Source organism: Dermacentor variabilis, chromosome 1, assembly GCF_050947875.1.
Source record: "Dermacentor variabilis isolate Ectoservices chromosome 1, ASM5094787v1, whole genome shotgun sequence".
Lineage (NCBI taxonomy): Eukaryota > Metazoa > Arthropoda > Arachnida > Ixodida > Ixodidae > Dermacentor > Dermacentor variabilis.
In genome coordinates this window covers 202,341,022-202,366,357 of record NC_134568.1, presented here as the reverse complement: position 1 = coordinate 202,366,357, position 25,336 = coordinate 202,341,022, and the positions used below count along the sequence as shown (strand labels likewise).

At 41.2% G+C, this 25,336-nt stretch overlaps 1 protein-coding gene across 2 annotated transcripts in view; it reads right to left on the bottom strand.

Annotated features, from left to right (window-relative positions):
• Positions 1–25,336, bottom strand: part of mnd (L-type amino acid transporter minidiscs) — a 136,887-nt gene that overhangs the window by 38,869 nt on the left and 72,682 nt on the right. For both annotated transcript variants that reach the window (XM_075703398.1, XM_075703392.1), the window contains exons 4-9: positions 23,465–23,509; positions 22,823–22,946; positions 21,885–21,988; positions 18,362–18,458; positions 17,142–17,291; positions 1,449–1,626 (exon numbers count right to left, since the gene is read on the bottom strand). In XM_075703398.1, the coding sequence (XP_075559513.1) occupies positions 1,449–1,626; positions 17,142–17,291; positions 18,362–18,458; positions 21,885–21,988; positions 22,823–22,946; positions 23,465–23,509 (698 nt within the window). The remainder of the gene's footprint in view (positions 1–1,448; positions 1,627–17,141; positions 17,292–18,361; positions 18,459–21,884; positions 21,989–22,822; positions 22,947–23,464; positions 23,510–25,336) is intronic.

Below are 25,336 nucleotides of genomic sequence, written 5' to 3'. Positions count from 1 at the left end.
GCATCTTGAGTGCTATGTAGTTAAAGCAAATAACCACCATGCAATCCCCACTTCACAGTACCAAAAGCACTGAGCTGTAATTCCTCTATTGAAGTGTTAACAACTCTGGTTTAGCAATGTTTCACAGTTGGAAACATTGTTTCTCACATGCGCTTTGTGCTCCATAATGAATTGTTGCTCATCACAGGGTTATATAACGTTCACCACATGCAAATAATGCATGTTTAGCAGCTAGGGTTAACAATTTTGATGTTTAACTGATTTATCATCAATACATGAACTCATGAAGCAAGAAGAGTAGTGAGCTATGGGATGAGTTGGTGTCAATTAATTCCAGAAGCAATAACCAGACAAAGTACAGAAGAGATATGGTGCATGTGCACTGTCAAATGATATACTTACCACTGTCCTACTCTTCATGCACTTAAAAAAATGTGTAGTACTGGGAAATGGCATATCTAAGACTGCTGACAAGTGCCTCTGAGAAAGTTATTTTCAGATTCTGGTACCTATATGCTTGGTACTCATGGCTCACTATTCTCCATTCTTTTTTTAGTTGCTGCTGCCCATTCATAATTGTCTGCTTCATTCCATGCAAAAGGAACATATCCTTTCCAATGACAGAAGAATTAAAACATCCAGGCATTAGGCAACCAAACAATTAGCGTCACAAAAGCATCACTCATCAGTGATGACACTGAACAGTAGAAATCAAGGAGCAACAAAGAGCTATGCCTCTAATTCGAAGTTGGCATAGCAGATGACAAACGATGTTATTTACTTATTACATGAGGGGGTTATAATTTGCCACCGTAAAGCAAACCACTCCCACACAGACTGTGCCACTAAAGTGGAAGTGACAACAAGAGTGACTTAGGTTTTGGCAACTTTCTAAAAGCTTTCTAATGAATAAAGGTGGTTGAGTGCAGGGAAACATGAAGACAAACAATGGCACATTGGACATACAGGCACTTCTAACAACAATGATCTTTAATTCCTTCCCTGAGCTGAACAAACTACCTTTAGTGAATGACGTCGCAGATCACGTGAATGACTTTACAATCAAAACCAAAAAAAGAACAGCACTCAGAAGAACTCAGAAAAGTCATGGCATGCGCAGAAAATTTCATTCTTTTTCAGTCGAAGTTTCAGAAGTTTTACTGATACATGCATCACCGAAATAGTGAATTTCATAGGCTTCAATTATTAGGCGAGTGTCTTCACATTTGTTTCTGCTTACGATAACTGTTTTACTGAAAAGGGAGCTTGCACCCACAGCAGCAGGCACCTGACTGCCCGCCGCTGCATATCACCATTTCCTAGCAAAGTGCTATTTTCCAGCACAAAATGTGACAACAAAACAGACAAGACAGAATAAGACAACAGCACATTTCTAGCAAAGTCGTGGCAGTCTCTCAAAGCAAAAGTAAGACGAAGCAAGTACTCACGAATTGTTCTCCTGTAAGCGAGGGGTTTATCCTTCCAGTAGATTGTGAGGAAGTAAACAGGGATTCCAGAGAGCATGATGCCAGCACCAATGGATGTTTCCAGGGGCTGACTGAAGAATGGCAGCACCACAAGGAACAGCGATATGAGGAAGAACAACACGGGCAGTATGATGTTCACCTGCAAGGCATGATAACTGTGAACCACTTTGACAGCAAGAAGCAAGAATGGTATTTATGCTTACAATAAAAAAAAAAAGGTGTGTCCATGAGTATGTGACAGTGTACTGGTGACATTATTCATGAATTTAAACCTTGACACAAGACATCATCCAAAGAACAAATGTTTCAAATTTATCAATTTTCATTATAACAATAAACTTTAATTAGGCAGAAAAGATAAGGATGGCTACACTTGAGATCCTCGCATACGAGGAAGGTTAAGAAATAAGGCTGCAGAAGCTGGTTTAGCTAAAATCAAAGCGACACACAGAGACTGACAGGAGGTAACTTCACAATTTAATTGCATACTTGCTAATGCCAATGAAAAGTATTGGCCATTGCTGGAACAAAATAGACGCACCCACATAATTGAAACATATATGCTACTTCTTGCATGAATACCGAAATAAACAGGTTCTTCAATATAGTACTTCTCAAGTCACAAAGTAGAAGGGACCTCTAGAAAGAAACCCGAGAGCACCTAAGCACTTACGAGTTGTGTATGCGAAAGCATTAATGTCCAATCGAACGTTGCTGAGGGGTCCTTCAAGTTATGAAATTCCCACGGGCAAGCGAGTGTGCTGAGATGCTTGGCCAACACCTCCTAGATAGCACAAAGTCTGTGTACTTCGATCCATGACGTCGTGCTACATTGCCCTACTGCCATAGAATGCAAAGGGGATGCTCCCGAGTAAGCCGTGGTGATTTTGAAATCACTCCTTTCGCAATGCCAGGCTTGCCAATGAAAATTTCAGTCCAAGTAGGATGATGTCATGAAGCAAAGTTGACAGGCCTGCTATCTAGGAGGCGCTAGTATAGCCTAGTGGGTAAGACACTCAGCTTCTGAGCATGGGGTCGTAGGTTCAAAACTCGCTACCACAACGTATTTCCTTTCGAATTTGTTGTTTTTCTTTGGTGGAGATAAACTTTATTGAAAGGGGGAAGGGTAAAGAGGGACATGGCTGAAAATTTAGGCTCAAGTAAGGCCCTGGGCCTGCTTGGCCTTTTCCGCCCAGTCCTTTAAACATTTCTTTAAACATTAATTTTTTATACCGATTACCGAGGTGAAGTTAGAACTCAGGAGAGTGATTGCTCCAACAAGGAACGCACGGATAACACAGGCTTCCAAGAGCGAGGATGGTGTCGCGGCGATGCCCTCTCTCCTGGCATGCCAGTGCGTCAGCAGGTGTTCCCTTTCACCTGCTCTGCTCTCACGAGGCGCACACAAGACACAGCCAATGGCAATTTAGGTGCTGCTACAGACGCCCAATGGGCCATTTGCTCAATAGGCCATTTGAAGCTTCCGCATCAAAATTAAATGTGTAAAATGATATGGAACAATGGCTTTCATACAGTAAAATCCCAGTTTACTGCGTACTGTCAAAGCTTTTATTTAATTTATGCCTCTGGTATTTCAGCTACATGGTGTTCTATTGCAAACTTTATCCTAAATTGAAGGCGCTACACATAATTTCAATCAGCTTCACATGCCACATTCAAGAGGCCACTCCTAAAGCATGTTTTTCATTAATTTAATATTGGTGGCACTCTTTTCGGATGTCTCTATACTTTGGCACATCTCGATCTAGCCATAAAATGATAGCACTGCTTACATAATTATCACATATGCATCATACATTGCAATGCCATGTCAATGCTAGTTCTTGTGCATCAATAGCTTCATGCATCAGCAAAATACTGTCGCACTGTAAAGTAAGAAAATTTGACAAGCTTTCTGTTCCTCATTCAATGCTTTTCATCACTTAAAATAAAAGGCATATAATGTTTACGTGGGGGATAGTGAAAAGTCATGTATACCAGCAGTTTCTCACTGGGTGAGTTGGCACATAGATGTGAGTGAACAGGAAACCAGTGAACAGATGGTTACACAAGAAAAAAAGCGGACAGGAAGAGCATTAGACTTGCCCAAGTCTAGCCCTCACCTGTTTCTTCTTCCCTTGTGTAAGTATCTGTTCATTCATTCACCTCGATGCAGTCTGTATAAATGAGGCTAAAATACACGGGTCTCTGCAGGCATTGTTTATTTTCATGCTCTCCATTGTTGAGACACTGCCTTTCCATGTTAAAATACCATGTGACCATGCACACACACTCCAGACAGTAACACTGTAAAACAGGCTTATTTGGAGACCTAACACATTTATACTGTCCCACTCCCGACAGAACATTACCGGACTCTTGGTATACAAAATGTGGTGGAAGCTGCTGGCACGTAGACAGAGGATACCCCACCCACCCACTCATTCATTAAAAAAAAACATGCGCGCATTCACATAGGTATGCAATACCCGTGATAGCACTGTTCTGCATATTCAGGTGAATTTCTAGAAGATGTGGAAATTAGCTGCATAAAAATTGCAACAATTAGAAAGATTCACTAATTAGTTTCTTCTTTAGAATACATGTTGAAATTCTAAAACCGTTGCCTAGCAGTAGTGAAGTCTTCTCAGAAATCTTAAGACTAACCCCAACCGAGATATTTGTCCCCAAAATATTCTTTGTATTGGCATCACAGTAAATATCATCCAAAACTACCAGAGGGAGGCTTTTGGGAAACTTAACTTGATCACTAACACATTTCGTATCAAATATTAAAGGGCACAGCAGCACCTTTTGAACATGGTGAGAAAACAGTCACAATCTGTTGACAAGGCTACTATGAAGATGTGGGCCAATTATTAATCCACTGCACGCAGCTGACAGCCCACGACCTTGCATGAAATATTGGTTCCCATCCCATCGGGTGGGCTTTCTGAGAAGCTCCTTTGTCGTTACAAGTTAGTGATGACACATACGAGATCATGCCCAGAAGTTCCACTAAGCCCTCTACTCTACTGTCCCTTGATGTTGTTTATGTCACCAGACTCAACCTATAGACCTTTTCAATGAGAGCTCCTAGTGTAATGTAATGCCCTCTGTACTTATAATTATGCGTCAGCCCGCCAAAAAAGCACTGATGAAGCTGCAGCGCGTGCCGTTGTACTCGTACACAACAGGGCAGAAAGGAGATGCTCCCTCCCTGATGGAAAAGTCTATACTTTCCCCCTATGCTGCCACTTAGACAGGCAAGGACAGCGCTTCTGCTGCCCGAGGTTATGCTATGTGACACTTAGCAGACTTTGCACCCACCTGACTGAAGACAACAAAGTGTCTTTGTTCCAATTTGCTGGCCTCCATGTTGTGGCACAGTTTCTTACCAGCTGAACTTGCACGTAACAATATTATTCGCTCTCTCCTGCTGCTTTTGAGGCCCCCTCTATTATGACCCAATTATGGCATCACAAACCCATGCGACAGCTTATAGATAGCATTGGGATATTGTTCATGATCGAGAGTTACCCTCGATCAAAATTCACACACCCTTCCAGTTTTTAAAGGGACACAAAAGGCAAATACTAAGTCTATGTGGACTGTTTAAATACCATTCCAGAAATCTCCAGAAAAAGCTATAATTCCAGAAAAAAAAAGACTTAGTTTACGAGAAAATTGCATCTGAAGGGTCCAAATACCTTTTTTGTAATTCAAATCTCCCACCATCCAACCGGGGGAGTGGTGACGTTACACATGGCTACACCACCTTCTGCTGCTGTCGGTGATTAAAGCGGCGAACGACAGACAGTTGTACCCAGCCAAGACAGAGCAGTGGTTTCGCCGCTACAACTGCTATTCGGTCAGTTGGCATAGACAGTTCGGGCATCCCGCGACATCATATAGAAGTTGAATTATCTGCTACTTGCAGTTTGTGCAAGTTTCACAAGCCAGCAAAACCACTGCAGCACTACGCGATAACGAAACTACTCAAACGCCAAAGCGTTGGCAGTGCGGAGTCCAGCAAAAACAAAACCTTTAGACTGCCCGCGTCATTATCAAGGGTAATTTCAATTAGCTTTTTCTAAAAATGAAATAGAACTGGACAAGTAGCATTTTATTTCATCTTATAATACAACACAAGCATGTTTTTTGCAACAAGTGATTGGGTACCAGTGACAGACTTTAGCTGAGAAGTGCTTTCATAATCTGGCAAGTACTTGAATGTCACGGGGAAGTCTCTAATGATGTCCTGCATTTACTTGAATTTCTCGATTATTAAGGCTCTCTTCGCGATAATATTGATGCCTTAGCGATTCTCGAGCACTAATCTATCACCTTAGCTTGACTTAATATTTGCCATTAGTGTCCCTTTAAACTGATGGAAAAGTATCAGTTGCATGTCCTATCCTGCTACTTGCCTACCCTGCTACTGCTCCTTTGTCATTCTCCAGCACCTTTTCCAGACGTCAACCTTGAATGCTTACCAAGTGCACCATGGAAACAAGTAAGAAAGGAGCCATAGGCAGGGAATCGCTACCGATGCCGCCCCAGCTCAGCAGAAATATTTTAAAGAGGAATCGGACAAGAAAACATTGCTCTCTATAGATATCTTTTGTTTTTAGTTCCTTTTCAAAAATTTCTGCAGAAATAGGTTCACTGAAAGGCATCACACCTATTCCAGCACGTTCTCAGTTTTCAAGGAAAGATGTTGCAGGGCCCCTTTAAGGACATATCTCGAACGTGGTGCTAATCTTAAGATTTCTGCTAACCAGATTTGACTTCACTACTGCTTGGCTTCAACTTCATGACCACAACATGTGCCCGTAATTCAGAAACAAAAAAGTTTATTAGTGAATATTTTTACTTAGCCAATAAGCACCATTTGTCATCGTGAGGAATGTGGCCTCTTTAGGTAATCCACCTGAACACTGCGATTGTGCTGTAATTAAGCAAGACCACTTGAATGTTATGCAGCACATTGCATTCTATCCTTTTCAAGGTTAACTGGAAAGAAATTACAAATATTATTCCTGAATATGAAGTCTGATGCATGTGGAACTGTAGGTAAATGGTTAATAATTTTCTTGTCGTGAACTTTCCAGAAAATTGACACTTGTTTGACCCAGACCACTGCAACAAAAAGCACCCGTGACCCACATCTCAAATACATACCACAAGAGCATGCAGTATCAGCATGCCGGCTAACCATATGGTGTTACATATTCATCTCTGTGTTCAGGCAAAGACAAGCGCTCTCTAGAACAATCAACATGAGATCATTGCTTTGTCCACATACCTGGAAATGTTGCTTTCAGCATCTAACCATACTATTATAACAAAAATTGGCTTCTCACATTCGGAGCTTATCAGTTGTTAATATCAGTGAAACTGAAAAGCGGTTAGGTCTCCGTGCTGCCTTCAAGTCACAATATGCTGGATGCTGTTTTTTAAAAAGTCTGTACGAAGTAAAAACGAAAAACTATATACAGTTAAACCTCGACATAACGAAGTAGGTAAAATTGGCAATTTGCTTCGTCATATCAGAGGGTGCTAAGGATCTCTGGATCCGGGCAGGCCGCCAATGGAAACTGACCCTGTCAACCTTTAATTGCTGAACTCTGTCGACTGAGGCTAGCTTAGCAGGACTCTTTGAGGAACTATCAGATATTGTTTGGGCTATCATCGGCCTTAGTGAGATTAGAAAAACTGGTGAGGTTTATACATTGCTGAATAACAGACATGTCCTTTGCTAAGGAGGTCTCCCAGATAAGAAGCAATACGGGGTAGGATTCTTAATGCATAAGGGCATAGCAGGCAACATTGACAAATTCTACAGCATTAATGAGAGGGTATCTATAGTCGTAATCAAACATAATAAGAGGTATAGATTAAACGTAGTACAAGCTTACGCTCTAACATCCAATCATGATGACGACGAAGTAGATCAGTTTCATGAAGATGTTGAATTAGCAATGAGAAAAGTGCAAACTCAATATACTATAGTAATGGGTGACTTCAATGCAAAAGTGAGGAAAAAGCAGGCTGGTGAACAAGCAAATGGCAACTACAGCGTCAATTCTAGGAACTTTAGAGGAGAGATGCTGGTAGGATTCACAGAAAGGAATAAACTGCGAATAATGAACACTTTTTCAAGAAGCGTAGCAACAGAAAGTGGACCTGGAAAATACGTAATGGTGAAACAAGAAATGAAATTGACTTCATACTTTCTGCTGATCCCAGCCTAGTGCAGGATGTAGAAGTGATAGGTAGGGTAAAGTGCAGTGATCATAGGTTAGTGAGGGCTAGGATTCACCTCAATTTAAGAGAGAAAGAGTAAAATTGGTCAAGAAGAAACAGGTCAACCTAGAGGCAGTAAGGGTAAAAGCAGACAAATTCAGGCTGAGACTTGAAAACAAACATGCAGCCTTAGTACAGAAAGATGAGGATGATAGAGATAATGAATGAAAATATAGCTAGCCTGGCTTCAGAGGCAGCAATTAAAGTCGGAGGCAAGGCACCAAGGCAAGCTTTACCAAGTAACAAAGTACCTAATAAAGAAACAACAAAGAATGAAAGTGTCCAACTCAAGAGAAGAAGATAGAATTTGCGGAACTGTCCAAACAGATCAACAAGGGGAAAATACGGGATATACGAAATTATAACGCGAGAAAGACTGAGGAAATAGTAAAAGGAGAGCGCAGCATGAAATCGGGGCATAGGATCATCTTGGCATAGGACAAGCCAAGATGTATGCACTGAAAAATAAGCATGGTAATATCATCAGCAATTTCTAAGATATAGTAAAAGCAGCAGAAGAATTCTATACTGACCTGTACAGTACACAGAGGAGTCGGGATACCTCAATTAGAAGCAGTAATGAATAGGATACAGAAACTCTTTCTATAACTAGCGATGAGGTCAGAAGGGCCTTCCAAGAGATGAAAAGAGGAAGAGCAGCAGGAGAAGGTAAAATAACAGTCAATTTGATCAAAGATGGAGGAGAAATAATGCTTGGAAAACTGGAGGCTCTTTATACGAAGTGTCTATCGACTGCAAGGGTCCCAGAAAACTGCAAGAATGCAAACATTATACTAATACACAAAAAGGGAAACGTTAATTGAAAAATTATAGGCCTATTAGCTTACTCCCAGTATTGTATAAAATATTTATCAAAATAACCTCCAATAGAATAAGGGCAACACTGGACTTTAGTCAACCAAGGAAACAGGCTGGCCTCAGGAAGGAATACTCTACAATGCATCCCATCCATGTCATTAATCAGGTTATCGAGAAATCCGCAGAGTACAATAAGCCTCTCTATATGGCTTTCATAGATTACGAAAAGGTATTTGATTTTGTAGAGATACCAGCATTCATAGAGGCATTATGTAATCAAGGAGTACAGAACGCTTACGTAAATACCTTGGAAAATATCTACACAGGTTCTACAGCTACCTGAATTCTACACAAGAAAAGCAGGAAGATACATATGAAGAAAGGGGTCAGACAGGGAGACAGAATATCTCCAATGCTATTCACTGCGTGCTTAGAAGAAGTATTCAAGGTGTTAAACTGGGAAGGCTAAGGAGTAAAAATCGACGGCGAATATCTCAGCAACCTTCAGTTCGCCGATGACATTGTTCTATTCAGCAACAATGCAGACGAATTGCAACAAATGATTGAGGACCTTAACAGAGAGAGTGCAAGAGTGGGGTTGAAGATTAATATGCAGAAGACGAAGATAATCATGAATAGCCGGGCAAGGGAACAAGAGTTCAAGATCGCCAGTCAGTCTCTAGAGTCTGTGAAGGAGTATGTTTACCTAGGTCAATTAATGACAGGGAACCCTGATCATGGGAAGCTAGACTTCACTCCTGCTCATTTCCTTTCCGTTTTTCTTTGGTTCTTTTTTCTGATTTGTAGCCTTTACAAGTATTTTTGGTTTGTTCTGTTGCAAATGCCTTTAAATACTGTTTTAATTCTACGACTACCCATTGACTTTATATTATTTTGCAGTTTACTACATTTACTTTGTATAATCTATAATCTTCCCCTTAGTGACTACTGTATTGCTGTTTTATGCTGTGCATGTCCTCTAATCTGTATATTTTCTGACAGGAGGTCCCCTTTCAGCCACATGCTCTGGGACCTCCTTCTGTATACTTGTGTAAGCATGTACGTCTCCTCCTTATTAAAGAAATAAACTGAAACAAATTCATAGAAGAATAAAAATGGGTTGGATTGCATACGGCAGAAATTGTAAGTTTCTGACTGGAAGCTTACCATTATCACTGAAAAGGAATGTGTACCATCAGTGCATTTTACCAGTGCTGACATTGACATATGAGGCAGAGACTTGGAGACTGACAACGAAGCTTGAGAACAAGTTAAGGACGGCACAAAGAGCGATGGAACGAAGACTGCTAGGCATAACTTTAAGAGACAGAAAGAGAGCGGTTTTGATCAAAGAGCAAACGGGCATAGATGATATCCTAATTGACATCAAGAGAAAAAAATGGTTCTGGGCAGGTCATGTAATGCGCCGGTTAGATAACCATTGGACTATTAGAACCATAAGTAGAGTTGCCGATCGATTTTTCTTACACGGAAAGGGGCTGCATAATTTTCCAAATTATCGGGCAATAAAAAAAAAGCAAATTTGGGTGAGAAAACAATTCATTTTGATGAATCCGAGAGTCTGCGACGACTGATGCGGTTTCATGCCACGTCGACGATATCTTCACGTAGGCGGTACGAATCAAGCGAAGCCAACCACGCTTTTGCGTTCGCTCTGCCCCCGCGGTTGATGGCGTCGCCGTACTCGAACGACACTATCATGAAAAGCACCGGCAGTGGGGAGCGAATGGTTCGTCTGCCTCTCACTCCAGAGCGTCACCGAAACTCGAGATTACGCAACCTTCAATACTTAACATGCGGGAAGACAGCTTACATGATTCCACGCCGATTCGGCACGATCACTCTGTGCACACGCGGCAGATTTCCTCTAAAGCAGCGTGCACGGCTGCGTATGCGCTCAGCTGCGCTTACAGCCATGCACATCCCATGGCCGTGACGCACGCCAGGAATCGCGAAGCGCCAACTTACTCCCTCTGACCCTCGGGCGCGCTTGATCGCGTTACCGCGAACGAGGACCCCTCCTTCTGTTCTCTTCCCTTTGCTCGCGCGGGAAGGCGGCCCCCGTGCGTGAAGCCACCATCTTTCCTTCTCCCCCTCGCACTCTGACTCGCACCTAAAGCCCAAAGTGCGCGGGGGCGATAGGAGGACACGTGATGCTACTTCACTTAGGCGGTCCCTCTTGTCACGCCCGTGCATGATTTCATAGGTGTTTGCAAGCAGTCGCTTGTAATTGAATCCTTTGACCATCTGCGTCCGCGGAAGTTTCCATTTATTGTCTCTGCATTCCTTTGCTGCGGAAGCGGAATTTCGTTACATTGAAATCGTATACAAACAAACATCGTTATATTGAGGTTCTAATTACATGGTGTTCTATGGACAAGAGGTTATGAAAAGTTAAATACTACTTCATCATATCAAGAATTTCGTTATACTGACGTTTAACTCTCTCTCTCTCTCTCTCTCTCTCTAAATATATATATATATATATATATATATATATATATATATATATATATATATATATATATATATATATATATATATATATATATATATATATACACATACATGCTTAAAAGGTAAAATTTATTGTGCTGCAGGCTATAGAAGGCTTTGAAGATCATAGTCCAATACGAAAAAAGAAGAAGGCCCAGCTGCATCTGAAATATTATACCATGCTAAGTCACATTCATATCGACTTATACTGGTTGTGGGGATCTTAAAAGAAAAAGCTTACTTACAGCTGAAATTCGTCACTGTGCAATACAGAAGGTGCAGGCAATCTAAGGAAGAACCTGTAATTTTATCGTATGGCGTGAACGCTACTGGTATGAGGTTTGAAGAATTGAAGAAGGTATGAACCGGACACACCTATTTAAGTGCTCGTACCAGTAGTGCTGCCGCCATACAATGAATGTACACCAACTCGCCCTTTTTTTCAATTCTGATGCAGTTATCTTAAGCCCAAGTTCATACCTGTGGTCTCTACACAGGGTGTGGAATTCAGTCTGAAAAATGCAGAGTGAGTGCACATGCATATAGAGGGTGTCCCAGCTAACTAACCAGAGTTGAAAAATATATGAATGCCATGTAGCTTGACAGAACCAAGGTAATGTTGTTTGTCGTCGCTTGGAGATACTCAAATTATTTTTTTTCATTCTGCCTAATTAGGTAATCAGTCTAATCAATGAACTCTCAAATATATTTAGATGAAAAGTGTCAATGATAAAATGGTACAGCAACATGAACAACTCCCGATACAGATTTCTGTTGCTTAATGCGTGCTATATAACAGTGTTTTTCCAAGTGTGAAAGAAGCCAATAAATACACGCTAAGTGCCTCGAGTGGTCAGCCGCGCGGCAATTTCGTGTGCATCTGTGGGCTTCTTTCACACCCGGAAAAACACTTATGTAACAGGTATTGAGCAACAGAAAGCTGTGTCGGGAGTTTTTCATGTCACTCTACAATTTTCTCAAAGACACTTTTCATCTAATTATAATATTTGAGAAGTTCATTAACTAAGTAAGACTAATTACCTAATTAGGCAGAATTTAAAAAAATTGAGCATCTCCAAGTGATGGCAAACAACATTACCTTGGTAGTGTACAGTTACGTGGCATTTGCATATTTTTAAACTCTGGCTAAAGTTATAGCTGGGAGATCCTGTATATGCGCTTTGTATGTACACGCACACTTAAATTTCTTCGCAATGCCAAACAGACTCATCTAAGGACCGCACCCCTCTAAGGACCGTGCCCCCAACTTGGCAGCCCAAAATTAGGGAAAAAATTTCCAGTGGAGAAGCAGTTGCATTTGCTGCCTCGAAGCCGTGCGCGCTCTGCATACTTCCACGTGCCACTACTGGATGGCGAGAGCTGCGCACTGGCCTCTGATGTGATGGTATGTCCGGGGATCTGGAGTGTGCACAAGTCGCCGGCTGCGGCAACACCATTTTGACCAAAATATTCAATCCCATGTAAAGGCTGCACCTTGTCAGCATTGTGAAAAAGAAAGTGCGGCCCTTACATGTATCTATACGGTGCATTTCACATCAGATCTAAGATCCAAAAAAATATAATTTTTGATGGAAATAATGCAAGCCTGTCATCAAGACAGTCACCATCATCATATTTTCAAATTCTTGAGTAATTATACTGCACTGAATCAAAAGGTGTACCTAACATTGTTCCGTCTGGTTTCTGTGTTCAGCATCGTGGCACATCAGAAGGCCTTGAAAGAACACCTATGAGGGAGGACCCTCCTAAAAAATCCAGACTGGCTTGATGGAGCTCTTCGTAATTATACTGCAGTAAGTTGACACATCACAAGTCAGTAGCCAAGCCAATGCCACTGTAGAATGTCTAACAGGTTTGTGTTCACAGCTGTATCAACTGTTGTCACAATACTCTTATGAAACTGTGACAGCTTATCTGTTTGAACTTTTCCTTTCTCCTTGAAAAAACAAGCACAAAACACTAGCAATGATTTAAATGACATTTTTGGAGCAGGCGCTCAGCTGTACATGAGTTTTTGACCGGTTCGGGTGGTTTCAAAAGGAGAAATAATTGTTAAAGGACACAAAGGTCGATTCTAAAAATACCATTCCAAACTAAAATACCATTCCAGAAACCCACAGTGTTTGTTTTGTGCAAAGAAAAGACTAAGATAAAATCACGTCTGAAGGGCCTGCCGAGCTTTATCAAAATTCAAATTGCCCGCCCCTGAGCGGGGAGTGGTGACATTGTATACGCTATCGCCGCCCTTTACTGTCATCGGTGAGTAAAATGGTGCATGACAGCCTCTGTTCTTTTACCCGAAATGGAAATGTGCAGCCATGGAGAAACAGAGCCAAGACAGAGTGTTGGATTCACCACTGCAGCTACTCTTGGTCAAGTGGCATGGACCATTAGGGCAAGCGGCATTAACTGCTATTTGCAGTTTGTGCAAGTTTACCAGCCAGAAAACCAGCGCAGTACTATGAGATAATGAAATACTCAAGTGCGAAAGCACGGGTGGCATAGAGCCTAGCGAAAACTAAACCTTTAGACCGTCCTCGTCAAGCATAACATCGAGTTTTTTTATAATATTGAATAGAACTGGACAGGTAGCATTTTATTCCATCTTATAATGCAATGCATTGATCTTTTTATTACGAGTGGTTGAGTAGTAGTGACAGAATTATAAAGAGCAGTGCCTATGTCATCGAGCTAGTACTTTGATGTCTGGGGAGAGTATCAAATCATGCCCCCCCCCCCTCCCCGCCCCGTGCATTTACCTCAATTTCCCAATTACTAAAACTCTGTTCACAAGAATAATGATACCTTAGATGTTCCGGAGAATTAATTTATCACTTTAGCTTGACCTAATATTTGGCCCTTTAGCCATCCTCACTTTGCCTGACCTCCAACCAGTCGTACCTACAAGACTGTCGAAAAGGTTCAACAAAAAGTTAAGGGTTTTGCTAGGAAACTGACAAGATTTCAGAAGCTGCATGTTTGAGTGGGAACTCTTGCGAGTAGATTTTGAACATGGACTTTGACCTGAGATGCTTGCGAACACAGAAGAAAAAATACAAAAATAAACACTTGTTTGATTTTATGCTAGCATTTGATAAATCACATCAAAAGTCACTGAAACAGTCTTTCGAATATCATCACAGGCTATGAAAGCTGGTGCTATGGGTATGAGCCTAAATGAAAACAGGTTTCAGTTAATTCAAGCTACCTTTTTCACAAAGACAAAGAAATAGAAATGCAACAAGTGCACTCAAGTGAAGACCATGGTCACTGTTTCCTTTTTTTATGCTTTGGCTGTTGTAGAATTGTGCAGGGGAGAATAGGTTCCTCCTGCACAAAATCAATCAGCAATTTTACTTTGAGGTGGCGAGGTGATGGAAAGAGAACATGCAAGGGAAATTGCGTAATGTTGTGGAACCTGGGTGACTGATTTCTCCATCACAACAGCACCCCAGCTCGCACTGCTTTGTCTGTGGCATGGTAATTAGCCTCTCAGGGATGAGCTGGCGTTCCCCACCCATCCTATTCACCAAACCTAACTCCCTGTGATTTCATTATATTTTTTCCTTCTTGCAAAGAAGAAAATTAAAGGCAGGAGATTTGCCCCTATGTGCGAGGTGAAGACACTTTCACAGAGGCCACTCAGCAGTGTTAAGCTTGAGGAGTTCCAGAGTTGCTTCAAAGAAAGAAAAGGTTGGGCAAGTGCATCGATTCCAACGGGTATTATTTTGAAGAGAATTAGACAGCAATTATAGGGACACTCCAGGTGAATTTATTTGCCGTCGCATTGATGTTTTGTATTGTTATGTTTGGCATATTAGCTGAAGAGCAGAGGCCGGAGTCATTGCGGTATCAGCATCAAACGCCATTCCACTGAGTCAGCATGGACACTGAGATGCTGACAAATTTGGCATTCCTACAAGAGGGTGCATCTCTATTCCTACCTAGCAACTTGCCCGTGACGTCACTGTGAAGCAGTGTTTTGAGGCATCTGTTATTCAAGCTGTGGGCGGCTAATGGCCGAAAAAGCAAAAAATGGGTGCCTGCATATTCAGCAAGCTGCCCAACCGACCGCATTCAAGAGGCTGTTAATTACCAACGCTAAGTGTTGTGCATCACGCCAACCCACCAAGCTAGTCACGAAGAGGGTGGGAGTTTCTGGGAGCGGCTTTCATTCTGGCAGCTTGAGTTGCTCACCTCTCCCAGCCATCACTGGGACAATGAGTACAGTGTATTCACTTCTGCCTTTCCACAATCATCTTAGGCACAGCATATGTGCTTTGTTTTGACCTTCTCTTCCTCACCTCCTAACGTCGTAACTCATCACAAAGAAGTAACGCCCATCATAAAAGCACAGGCAATGATGCATGCCTGCTCAGCGTCTGTGTGATGCCCTGATTGTGTAAGCCAGTTGCCGGTTTAAAGACGCACTGGCGGAGTAGGCAAAGGCGCGACGTGTGCGACAGCCAACTCTGTGACCACCATACTCAAATCTAACATTATAATGTCCTAGTGTGAAAAGACCTTGTCATACTCCACAAGCCGTGAGAGAGAAAGTGTGTGAGGGTGAGTCGAGAAAGAATGGTGCCTTGATGTGTGCAGTCTTCCCCAGCGCTGAATGTTTGAGGTGCGCAAGGTGGGGGGGGGGAGAGAGAGAGAGTGAGAGGGGGGTGGGGGGGTAAGTGTGATACTATCATCAAGTGTGTGCTGGAGAGACTGGAGGGGAAGGTGAGCAAGGCATCTCTTCCTCTATCCCGATAGTGGCTATGCATGGCAGTTCACGCAACTCACCATGTGCACAGCCTGCACACCCTATCTTGCAGGTAATCTCCGGCAAGTCCACAGGCAAGGCAAACCGAGATGGTTTTTCGTTTCATGTGTGCCGTCTTCTCACATGCCTAGTACCTGGAGGTCACGTAACCTCATATTTTGGAGATGCATCGAAGCGAAAGGCAGCACGAAGCGTTTGCCCCCCCTCTATTTACACTCATCATCACGCCAGTGTTGTGATAGCGAGTGTTCGTTGTTGACAACGGGGGCACCATGCTTGTTAATTTATTTAGTAAGCGAACATTTACTGCAGATTACATAGCCAGTGAAGCTATGATCCTTACTTTACATTGTCTAATACTTTGTTATCCCTATCAATACTTCACCTTATGGGTGAAACTGCTTTGGTCCACCCTTGTATTACTGCACAAATTGCAGTAATGTCCTAGAGGACTCAGTTCGAGCATAAACCTAGTGTAAGGCTGTAGTGTAATCCCTAAAGTACACACTTTAGGTAATTCTTTAGAATGAAACTTATTCATGTTACTCACGTAGTAAGCATGAGGTAAATTTCTTCAAAAATTCATTACGGTGCACCAATCGTATTGAATGCAGCATGCTGTAGTTTTTCACCGTTACTCTGGTCAAGAATGTGTGAAAATCTACGCAACTCATTTTCTTGGGCAGAGTTCTAGAGATTAAGTGCTAGCTCCCCTGCCAAGCCTGATTGAGCACAATACTAACCAGTGTGCACTGGTGCAGTTTTATGGCATTTTTGTGCCGCATAGACTTTTTTTTTCTTTTATAAGAAATCACTACAAGAAACACACCCCGCAGCAAACATCTCAATTTGATGCAACTTCCAATTCCATAAACTTCCTAATTGGCATTTGGACAATAATAATTAGTGTTACGTCATTGAGCAAAATAAGCGCAGAAGTAAACAATGTGGACAGGACAGACACCAATTTCCTTCCACCCTTATTCTGCTCAACGCCACAGCTTGATGCACCAACTGGCCCATCAGTCAATGATCCTCATAATTAATGGCAGTTCAACACAATTATGGACAGTATACCCTTAGTTTTGTTTACGTGAATGACCGTGTTTTTTTTTTTTTAAACCTTATGTGCATGTAGCTGAGGTACCCTTGTGCATAAATATAGAACAATAAAATCTCAAAATGCTAAAAAATGTCATCAGAACAGATGTCCATACCTTAATTGGTCGTTTTGTATTGGGCTGTTTTATCCGAAGCCAAAGGAGCCCACCCACAGACAGCATTATAAACATTGCCTCACTAAAGGCAGTGTATGTTATTAGGACAAACACGTCAGTGTTTGTCAGGTACAGCAGGCTGAGAAGGCACTGAAAGTGTAGGAAAAAATCTTATTTAGACATGTTGAACAACTCAAGGAAAAAGAAGAGCTAGCTAATGAGAACAGCTTGAGATTCTGAGTTTGGGAAGCACTATCACTGCTTATGTCTGCGGCTTGGTAGAAACAGCGCAAGACAAAAAGAAACACTGGTCTTATCCAGTCCCGATTCTCCGAAGCACCACATATGAATAGCAGCAATGCATTATTCATTTATGCTAAAATGAAAATACTTGCCATCCCACTAATAAAACAGCTCAATATAACTGCAGTTTCACAAATAAGTAACAAAGAGGCACAAACACCAAAGCTCTCCATGCGTTACATCCCCCTCCCAAATGAATAATTATTTCAGTAGCTGCAAGTATTCAGCCACTGCTGAAGAGTAAATCCAATACTGGCGCTGCACTTTTATAGAGGGTGTTGCAAATTATGAGAACCACAATTTATGAGCCACAAAAAAAAGTTATCCTGAAAGAAAAAAAATAACTGATGAACATGACATGCATTCATGAAACCTCATTTACTTAATTCTACTGCTTTCATGAATAAAATGTGAAGTGTAACAACAGAGAAAGAAGACAACACATACTTTTCGTCGTCTAGTTGAGCTGCACATTTTAATCCCGAATTCACACCAACTAGCCCACGAAATGCTTTAGCAAAATCTGTTGCTCTATAAGCATTCAATGTTCAATCAATGAAATTTTCAAGAAAGACACGACTGCATGCAAAGAGCTAAAGGACTAAGAAAGCATATAGTGTGAACTGCTCCAATTAAAAAGAAAGTAGGCGCACTATAAAACCAAATGCAGAAAAGGCTGATATAACTGAGGACTGCATGCAAGGAAGGTCACTTCAACAGACATTTAAGCACTTTCTTGAAGCTGTGTGCCACATTTTGACACTTAATCTAGTCAGAAATACATTACAGGCTTTTAGTAAATGAAGTGCCTCCAAAAAACCTAGTTATATGTGTTTACAATCCAGCCATACCATTCATGAAAACTATAAAAAATGATGCAACTTGTAACTTTGCCAGGAATACAAGTCAACACTAACCAAGAAGACTAGGCTGGGAGCTGGTGTAAAGTGGGACACATTGATCATTGCAAGGCAAGTAGGCAGGTGTCCCTGTCTTGCACCTACAAAAAATAACCTGAAAGAAAAAGTAACCTGAGGTCAAAGACAATAGACAATGTACATATGGCAATGCTAAGTAACTGGAAAAAAATTTGGTTTATACTCTAGATATTTCATAAATGACCACTCCACTGCATAATTTCATGTAGAACAGAGGAACCACAAAACAGAAGACAGGTCTGTGCAGAGCACTTACCAGACAAAACACAATGGTGAAAGAGGAGCACAGGAATATTACCTATGGGCGTAACGCAGTTGCACAAGCATTGCCGCGATATTTATGTGATGCACAATTGATATTGCAAAATACTCCCTTTTTGTAGGACAACCGGTTGCAAGACTGCATGCAGCCATTCAAACTTTCTTTATACCTTGGCTGTGACAATATTTATCTGTGATGCCACTAAAAGGCATCAGTCTGCATATATTCTGGCTTGTGTATTGGGGTGTTACAAGTAGGGTTCAATGTTTTCAGTTTTGATTTTCCTAAAATTCAGCCCACTTTCTTTTAGTCTATTACTATCTGAAAATTTTTTCTTCTCTTTTATAATGTATTCTTCTAGATGACCTTCCATTGCCATCTTTGGGCAAATAATTTTTCGTGTCGAACTTCCTGTTTCATTTGTTTTTTTTCTGGTAAATATCTGCCTCACTAATTTTTTTCATGCTGAAACATGCTATATGACTGCTCATCCTGCTCATTAATGCTGCAGTTACAGGCAATACAGAGAATAAAAAATTTCTGAGAAGCACTCTAGTAAGAGCACAATGCCACACAGTGATCAGACTATGTATCAATTATTACAGTGCATTTGATACTCGAGCACACATAGAAGCAGACTTTATTTGTAATTATTTGTAACATAAAGATGGCTTAGGCCTCCAACGACAATACCAGAAAAAAGAATTATTACCAGATAGACACCTGTGTTAACATTAGTGAACTTGCCCAATTCATTCACTGCAGTGCAAAGACTGCAAGTACCCAGGCCACAGCTCCCCTGATCTCTCTGCATACACACCTCATGGCTTGTTTTTTGTTACAGCAGCAGGCAAAATGAACGGAAATAATAAAGAGTAAGGATTGCTTGGGCAGCAGAAGGACACGTGACCTTGATCTTAATCTTACCAGGCTCCTTGATTAGGGCACATGTAGGCTCACAGATGCACGCCAAGCACCATATTAGCACTCTGGTAAATTTGCTTTAACAAAGCTTCAACAAAGACACTCCCTCACCAGAACGGGAATTGGCCTCCCTCGTGCAGTATTTGGCCACTACCTCCCGAATGATTCCTACAATTAACCCATGGCCCTCAGTCCCCAGCAGCTGTGGAGCACCTGACCAAGGCGGCGGTCAGACCTGTAATGCAGCAGAGGGTGCTAAGAATCTCTGCGTCCGGACAGGCCGCCAATGGAAACTGACCCTGTCAACCTTTAATTGCTGAACTCTGTCGAGTGAGGCTAGCTTAGCAGGACTCTTTAAGGAACTATCAGACATTGTTTGAGATATCGTCAGCCTTAGTAAGATTAGAAGAACTGGTGAGGCTTACACATTGGTGAATAACGGATGTCCTTTGCTATGGGGGTCTCCCAGATAAGAAGCAATATGGGGTAGGATTCATAATCCGTAAGGATATAGCAGGCAACATTGACGAATTCTACAGCATTATTGAGAGGGTAGCTGTAGTCGTAATCAAACTTAATAAGAGGTATAAATTAAAGGTAGTACAAGCCTTCGCTCCAACATCCAGTCACAATGATGAGGAAATAGATCAGTTTTATGAAAATGTTGAATTAGCGATGAGAAAAGTGCAAACTCAATATACTATAGTAATGGATGACTTCAATGCAAAAGTGAGGAAAAAGCAGGCTGGTGAACAAGCAATTCGCAACTATGGCATTGATTCTAGGAACGCTAGAGGAGAGATGCTGATATAATTCGCAGAAAGGAAAAAGCTTCGAATAATGAACACCTTTTTCAGGAAGCGTAGCAACAGAAAGTGGACCTGCAAAAGACTTAATGGTGAAACAAGAAATCAAAATTGACTTCATACTTTCTGCTGATCCCAGCATAGTGCAGGATGTATAAGTGATAGGTAGGGTAAAGTGCAGTGATCATAGGTTAGTGAGGGCTAGGATTCGCCTCAATTTGAAGAGAGAAAGAGAAAAATTGGTCAAGAAGAAACAGGTCAACCTAGAGGCAGTAAGGGTAAGAGCAGACAAATTCAGGCTGGTACTTGCAAACAAATATGCAGCCTTAGAACAGAGAGATGACGATGACATAGAGCTACTGAATGATACCGTAACTAGGTTGGCTTCAGAAGTGGGAGGCAATTGAAGTGGGAGGCAAGGCACCAAGGCAAGCAGTAGGCAAGCTCTCCCAAGTAACAAAGGACCTAATAAAGAAACGACAAAAATGAAAGTGTCCAACTCAAGAGATAAGATAGAATTCGCGGAACTGTCAAAACTGATCAACAAGGCGAAAATGAGGGATATTCGAAACTGTAACGCGAGAAAAACTGAAGAAGCCATAAAAAATGGACGCAGCCTGAAATCGGTGAGAAAGAAACTTGGCATGTAAATGTGACAAGTTCACTACCCTTACATTGTAGCAATTAACGAGCCCCTATTTCATATTGTTTAAACGAACGAGAAGGAAGGGGATTAACCGAGGGGCCCGATTTATTATTAGTCATATCATAAGAAGCCTCGTAACAAACACTGACACCAATTACAACATAGGGGAAATTACTTGTGCTTAATAAATGAAATAAAGAAACAATAAATTAATGGAAATGAAAGTGGATGAAAAAACAACTTGCCGCAGGTGGGGACCGAACACACAACTACTGACCAGTCGCCTTCACCCAAAAAGATCACGTTCTCGTGACGCCTGCGGCAGAAAGGACGTTCCACGTCCGCCGCCAAGGTCTGTGCGTGGTGGCGCTGGCTAACACTCCCAGGGTTCTACTAGGAAACATAATTACCCAAGAAAGTGGATGGGGAAATGGCGCCGCGGTAGCTCAATTGGTAGTGCATCGCACGCGTAATGCGAAGACATGGGATCGTTCCCCACCTGGGGCAAGTTGTTTTTTCATCCACCTTCATTTCCATTTATATATAATTTCTTTATTTTATTTAGTAAGCACAAGTAATTTCCCCTATGTTGTCCTTCGTGTCAGTGTTTGTTGGCTTCTTATGATATTGTTTAAATGGTGATTTATAAGGGTTTTCTACATAAGAATTGAAGTCGAACGTTCTTTAAATGGCCAGTAGTCAATGCTTCGTGTATGCGAATTAGAATGTCCTCGTCAAAAAGTATTTCAGAATTAAAGCGAATTAAAGCTTTAATTTGCTGTTATTCAAAACAAATATGCGTTATGAGAAAAGCGTGAATTTTTGTAGCACCTCTCTGAAACCACATTTAACCATTTAACTTACCGAGAGGATGCAAATATTCCACCATTGAGGCCTCCAAATGTAGAAAGTGCCACAGAGACTGGCATAATCCACGACATCACACCAAGAACTTTCTCCCCAAATGTCTGCAATGCAAACACCAGTGCAAAAGTTAAGGTTTTTACATCACTATAACTTCTATTATGCCTATAAAAGCAGCAACATAAACAATGCCCTTTGTTTATCTTGTTCCTCAGCTGCTTGTCTGTTCACACATAATTCATGAAGTCGTGCATAAATTAGGTTTGTCCGCATAACAAATTATACATTAAATGACTAGAAGAACCATATTTCAAAATAGATATCAAGCAAACTGCAACATACAAAAATGTTCAAAAAATATTTGCAACAGTTTACCCAGATGCTACTGTTGTGAATACAATGAAAATTTTCCGAAGCAAATATATGTGCACAAGGCCTTAACAAATATAAATGCACACATTCAAACAAAGCAGTGACCACGATGAAAAGCTGTAACTACACTTTTCCACAAACACTCACAGCCAGAAGGATGGTCACAAACAACTCTAAAGAGACGAACGAACTGTTCACATAATCGTTAACTAGACGGATTAGAACATTTCCTGTTTATTTTAGCCTTATCATTGTTGTGATCTACAGGATTTTGAGCATTATTTTATTTTTAGCCTTGAGAAAATAACTTCATAGACTGGTTACTGGTATTTTGTCTCAAATTTAAACAATTTTTCATTTCTGTTCAGAGGAAATGAAAAACCTGCTTTCCTAGAAATTATGCAATGCTATGTGCAATACATATGACATATCTTGAGCTGACAAGCACAGGCAACATCCTCACAAAAATCCTAGGACATGTCTGATGCCCATTTTCCTACAGAGACAACAGAGATTTGTGTGCAAGGCAATGGTTGCACATTAAATTGGGCAACAAGTGCACTTACCACAGCCACAGCATTTGCTGACTGAACTTCATCAGCAGTGAGGACAACAAAGTATGACACATTGGCAAGGAGGTATATGATTGTCACCATGGGTAATGAAATGTAGATAGCAAATGGCAAGTTCCTGTGGAAACAAAACATTGGAGCATTGGAGCATAGTGAAGACGCATACAATAATAAAGTGATGGTTTTATGTTGCACAGCAGAACCAGAGCTAAACAGTGAAAGGTAGCAGACATATCTTCTGCAAATAAATATGAAGATAGTACGACAGCACAGGCTATAATGAAAATTTAGAAGCTGCATCGAACACAGCCTGGGCCTTTCAAACAGTGTCACAATGAATTACCAACTAGCTAATCAACCTGTTTTACTACAACAGCAGCTGAGTGAATCACTAAAACAATTTTTAAAGTTGTTTTGTCAAACACAGGAGTTGCCATGGCCTCCTTACTGACATCTCCAATATTCTCAATACATTGGTCTTTCAAGGCCATTTTTACTTTGCAGGACTAGAGGATGTCCTATCATTGGCAACATTAACATTTTCCTCTAATATTCATGTACACCCAAATGATGTATAAAAACAATCAATGGTAAGAGCACCAGGCTCAAATGAAACAAGAAAATGTAAGCACATACCTAAAAGGGTTCTTCAATTCCTCAGTTACAAAGTTCAAGTAGTTCCTAGAAAATGAAAAAAAAAGGAAAGCACCACGACAATGCCATGAACAAACAATTTATTATTAATGAAAGGAATCAAACATTGACAGCACAATGTAGGCTGAAAAGACTAAAAAGTAGACACCAAATACAACATCCATTTTTTTTTTTTTATAAGAAGTAAGCTTCCTAGCACAATGCTTAACTCTTACAACAAAATTTGAATGTTCCTTGAAAGCCTAAAAAGTGAGTACAAATAAACTTCACCCTTTCAATGTGTTGCAATAACATGGTTTCACCGCAAGTTAAACGCCATTATAATGACATGCTTGGGGCCTCCAGAATAATTCGGTACACAGGTCACTTCATTGTAAAGGTTGCCTATCGGATAACTCTCAATAGAACTGGGATGGAATTATTCCTTCATTATACAGGTCATTTCGTTATAGAGGCATTCAACTATATTTCTTTAAAAAATTCATTACCAAGGTTGCTTTAAGAACACAATTTAACAATAAACCACAGATGAAAATATTCACTTCAGAATATTGGCACAACATTTTAAAGAAGTACTGACACAAATTTCGAAGTCCAGACAGCCTGTCAAATCGATTCCGGTAGACACATACACATCTACAAAATATCAATGGCAAATAGCTTAAAAAGAACTCAATTTTACAAGTATGTTCATGCAGAAAACTACAAACCACAGAACGTCGCGAAATTGACAACATGCCTTTTTAAGCATCCTAGAGCATAAAACAGCTCTACGTCACAAGTTTGTGTTGGCTACCCTGATCCTTGTATGTGCTCTTGCTCGTCCCACGACCTAGCCCTTTGTTGCCACCCTTCCAGTCTTCCTCAGTTGTTAGTCGTAGTGGGACGCTCTCTGTGTGACTGCAACAGTTTCTGTCATGCTTGTTGAAATCTCCCACACTATCTGCATTGACTATGCTGCACTGACCATGCACAAAATGCAAGTACTACAGCATGATGTCGGTTGCATATTGCATCAGTGACTTGCGCCTAACACGTTCAGGGCTGGGTATATGCAGAAGCGGATGGAGTTTCTGCATACCAATGGACGAAGGAGTGGACCCCACTGAACAGCTGCGTTTGCTCCCCTCCATTTCGAGCATATAAGAAAAAAAAACTGATTTTACGCTTACCTCTACTTTGCCTTACTGAAAATTTCCAGGAAGGTCGCATTTAATTGTCTAGGTGGCTCATCAAAACACACGATACTCTTGCTCGATTTTTAAGAAAAATATATGGTGCCTTCATCTATGGGGAAACCAGCTGTTGCCAAGATGGCGCTAGCATGGACCTATGTTGAAGCCTATCTGCAGCTGCTAAAAGCAAAGCAGTCATTCCAGCAGGGTTGCCATGTGGGAAAGGCAGTTAGCTTGAAGATGTCTATGCCAAAAAGTTATCGGCCATGCCTAGTATGGCGACGACTCCTATCAGCAGAAAATTGTCACTGCTAGACCACAAACCAAGGACAACAACGAGGACAGAGACGACATGGCGCAGTACGTGCGCACAAAGATGAAAAAAAAGAAAACAACTAGCGACAACGAATCTTGCACGTCATTGTTCGCGTCACAGTTTTGTGCAATCATGTGACTAGCTGCGTTTACAAATCTACTGTTCCCTTTCATGGCTCTGACATCGAAAGTTGGGCTAGTCGCAATAAAGAAGGGATGAAATAATTAACCATCATGTGCTGAAGCAAACAAGGTTTCATGTTGTAATAACTGGGTCATTGGCTACTTATTACAACAGAAAAGACAAGATACAAAATGTTTGTGTCAGTGCTCTTTTAGGGCATAAAACAATAGCACAACAGTG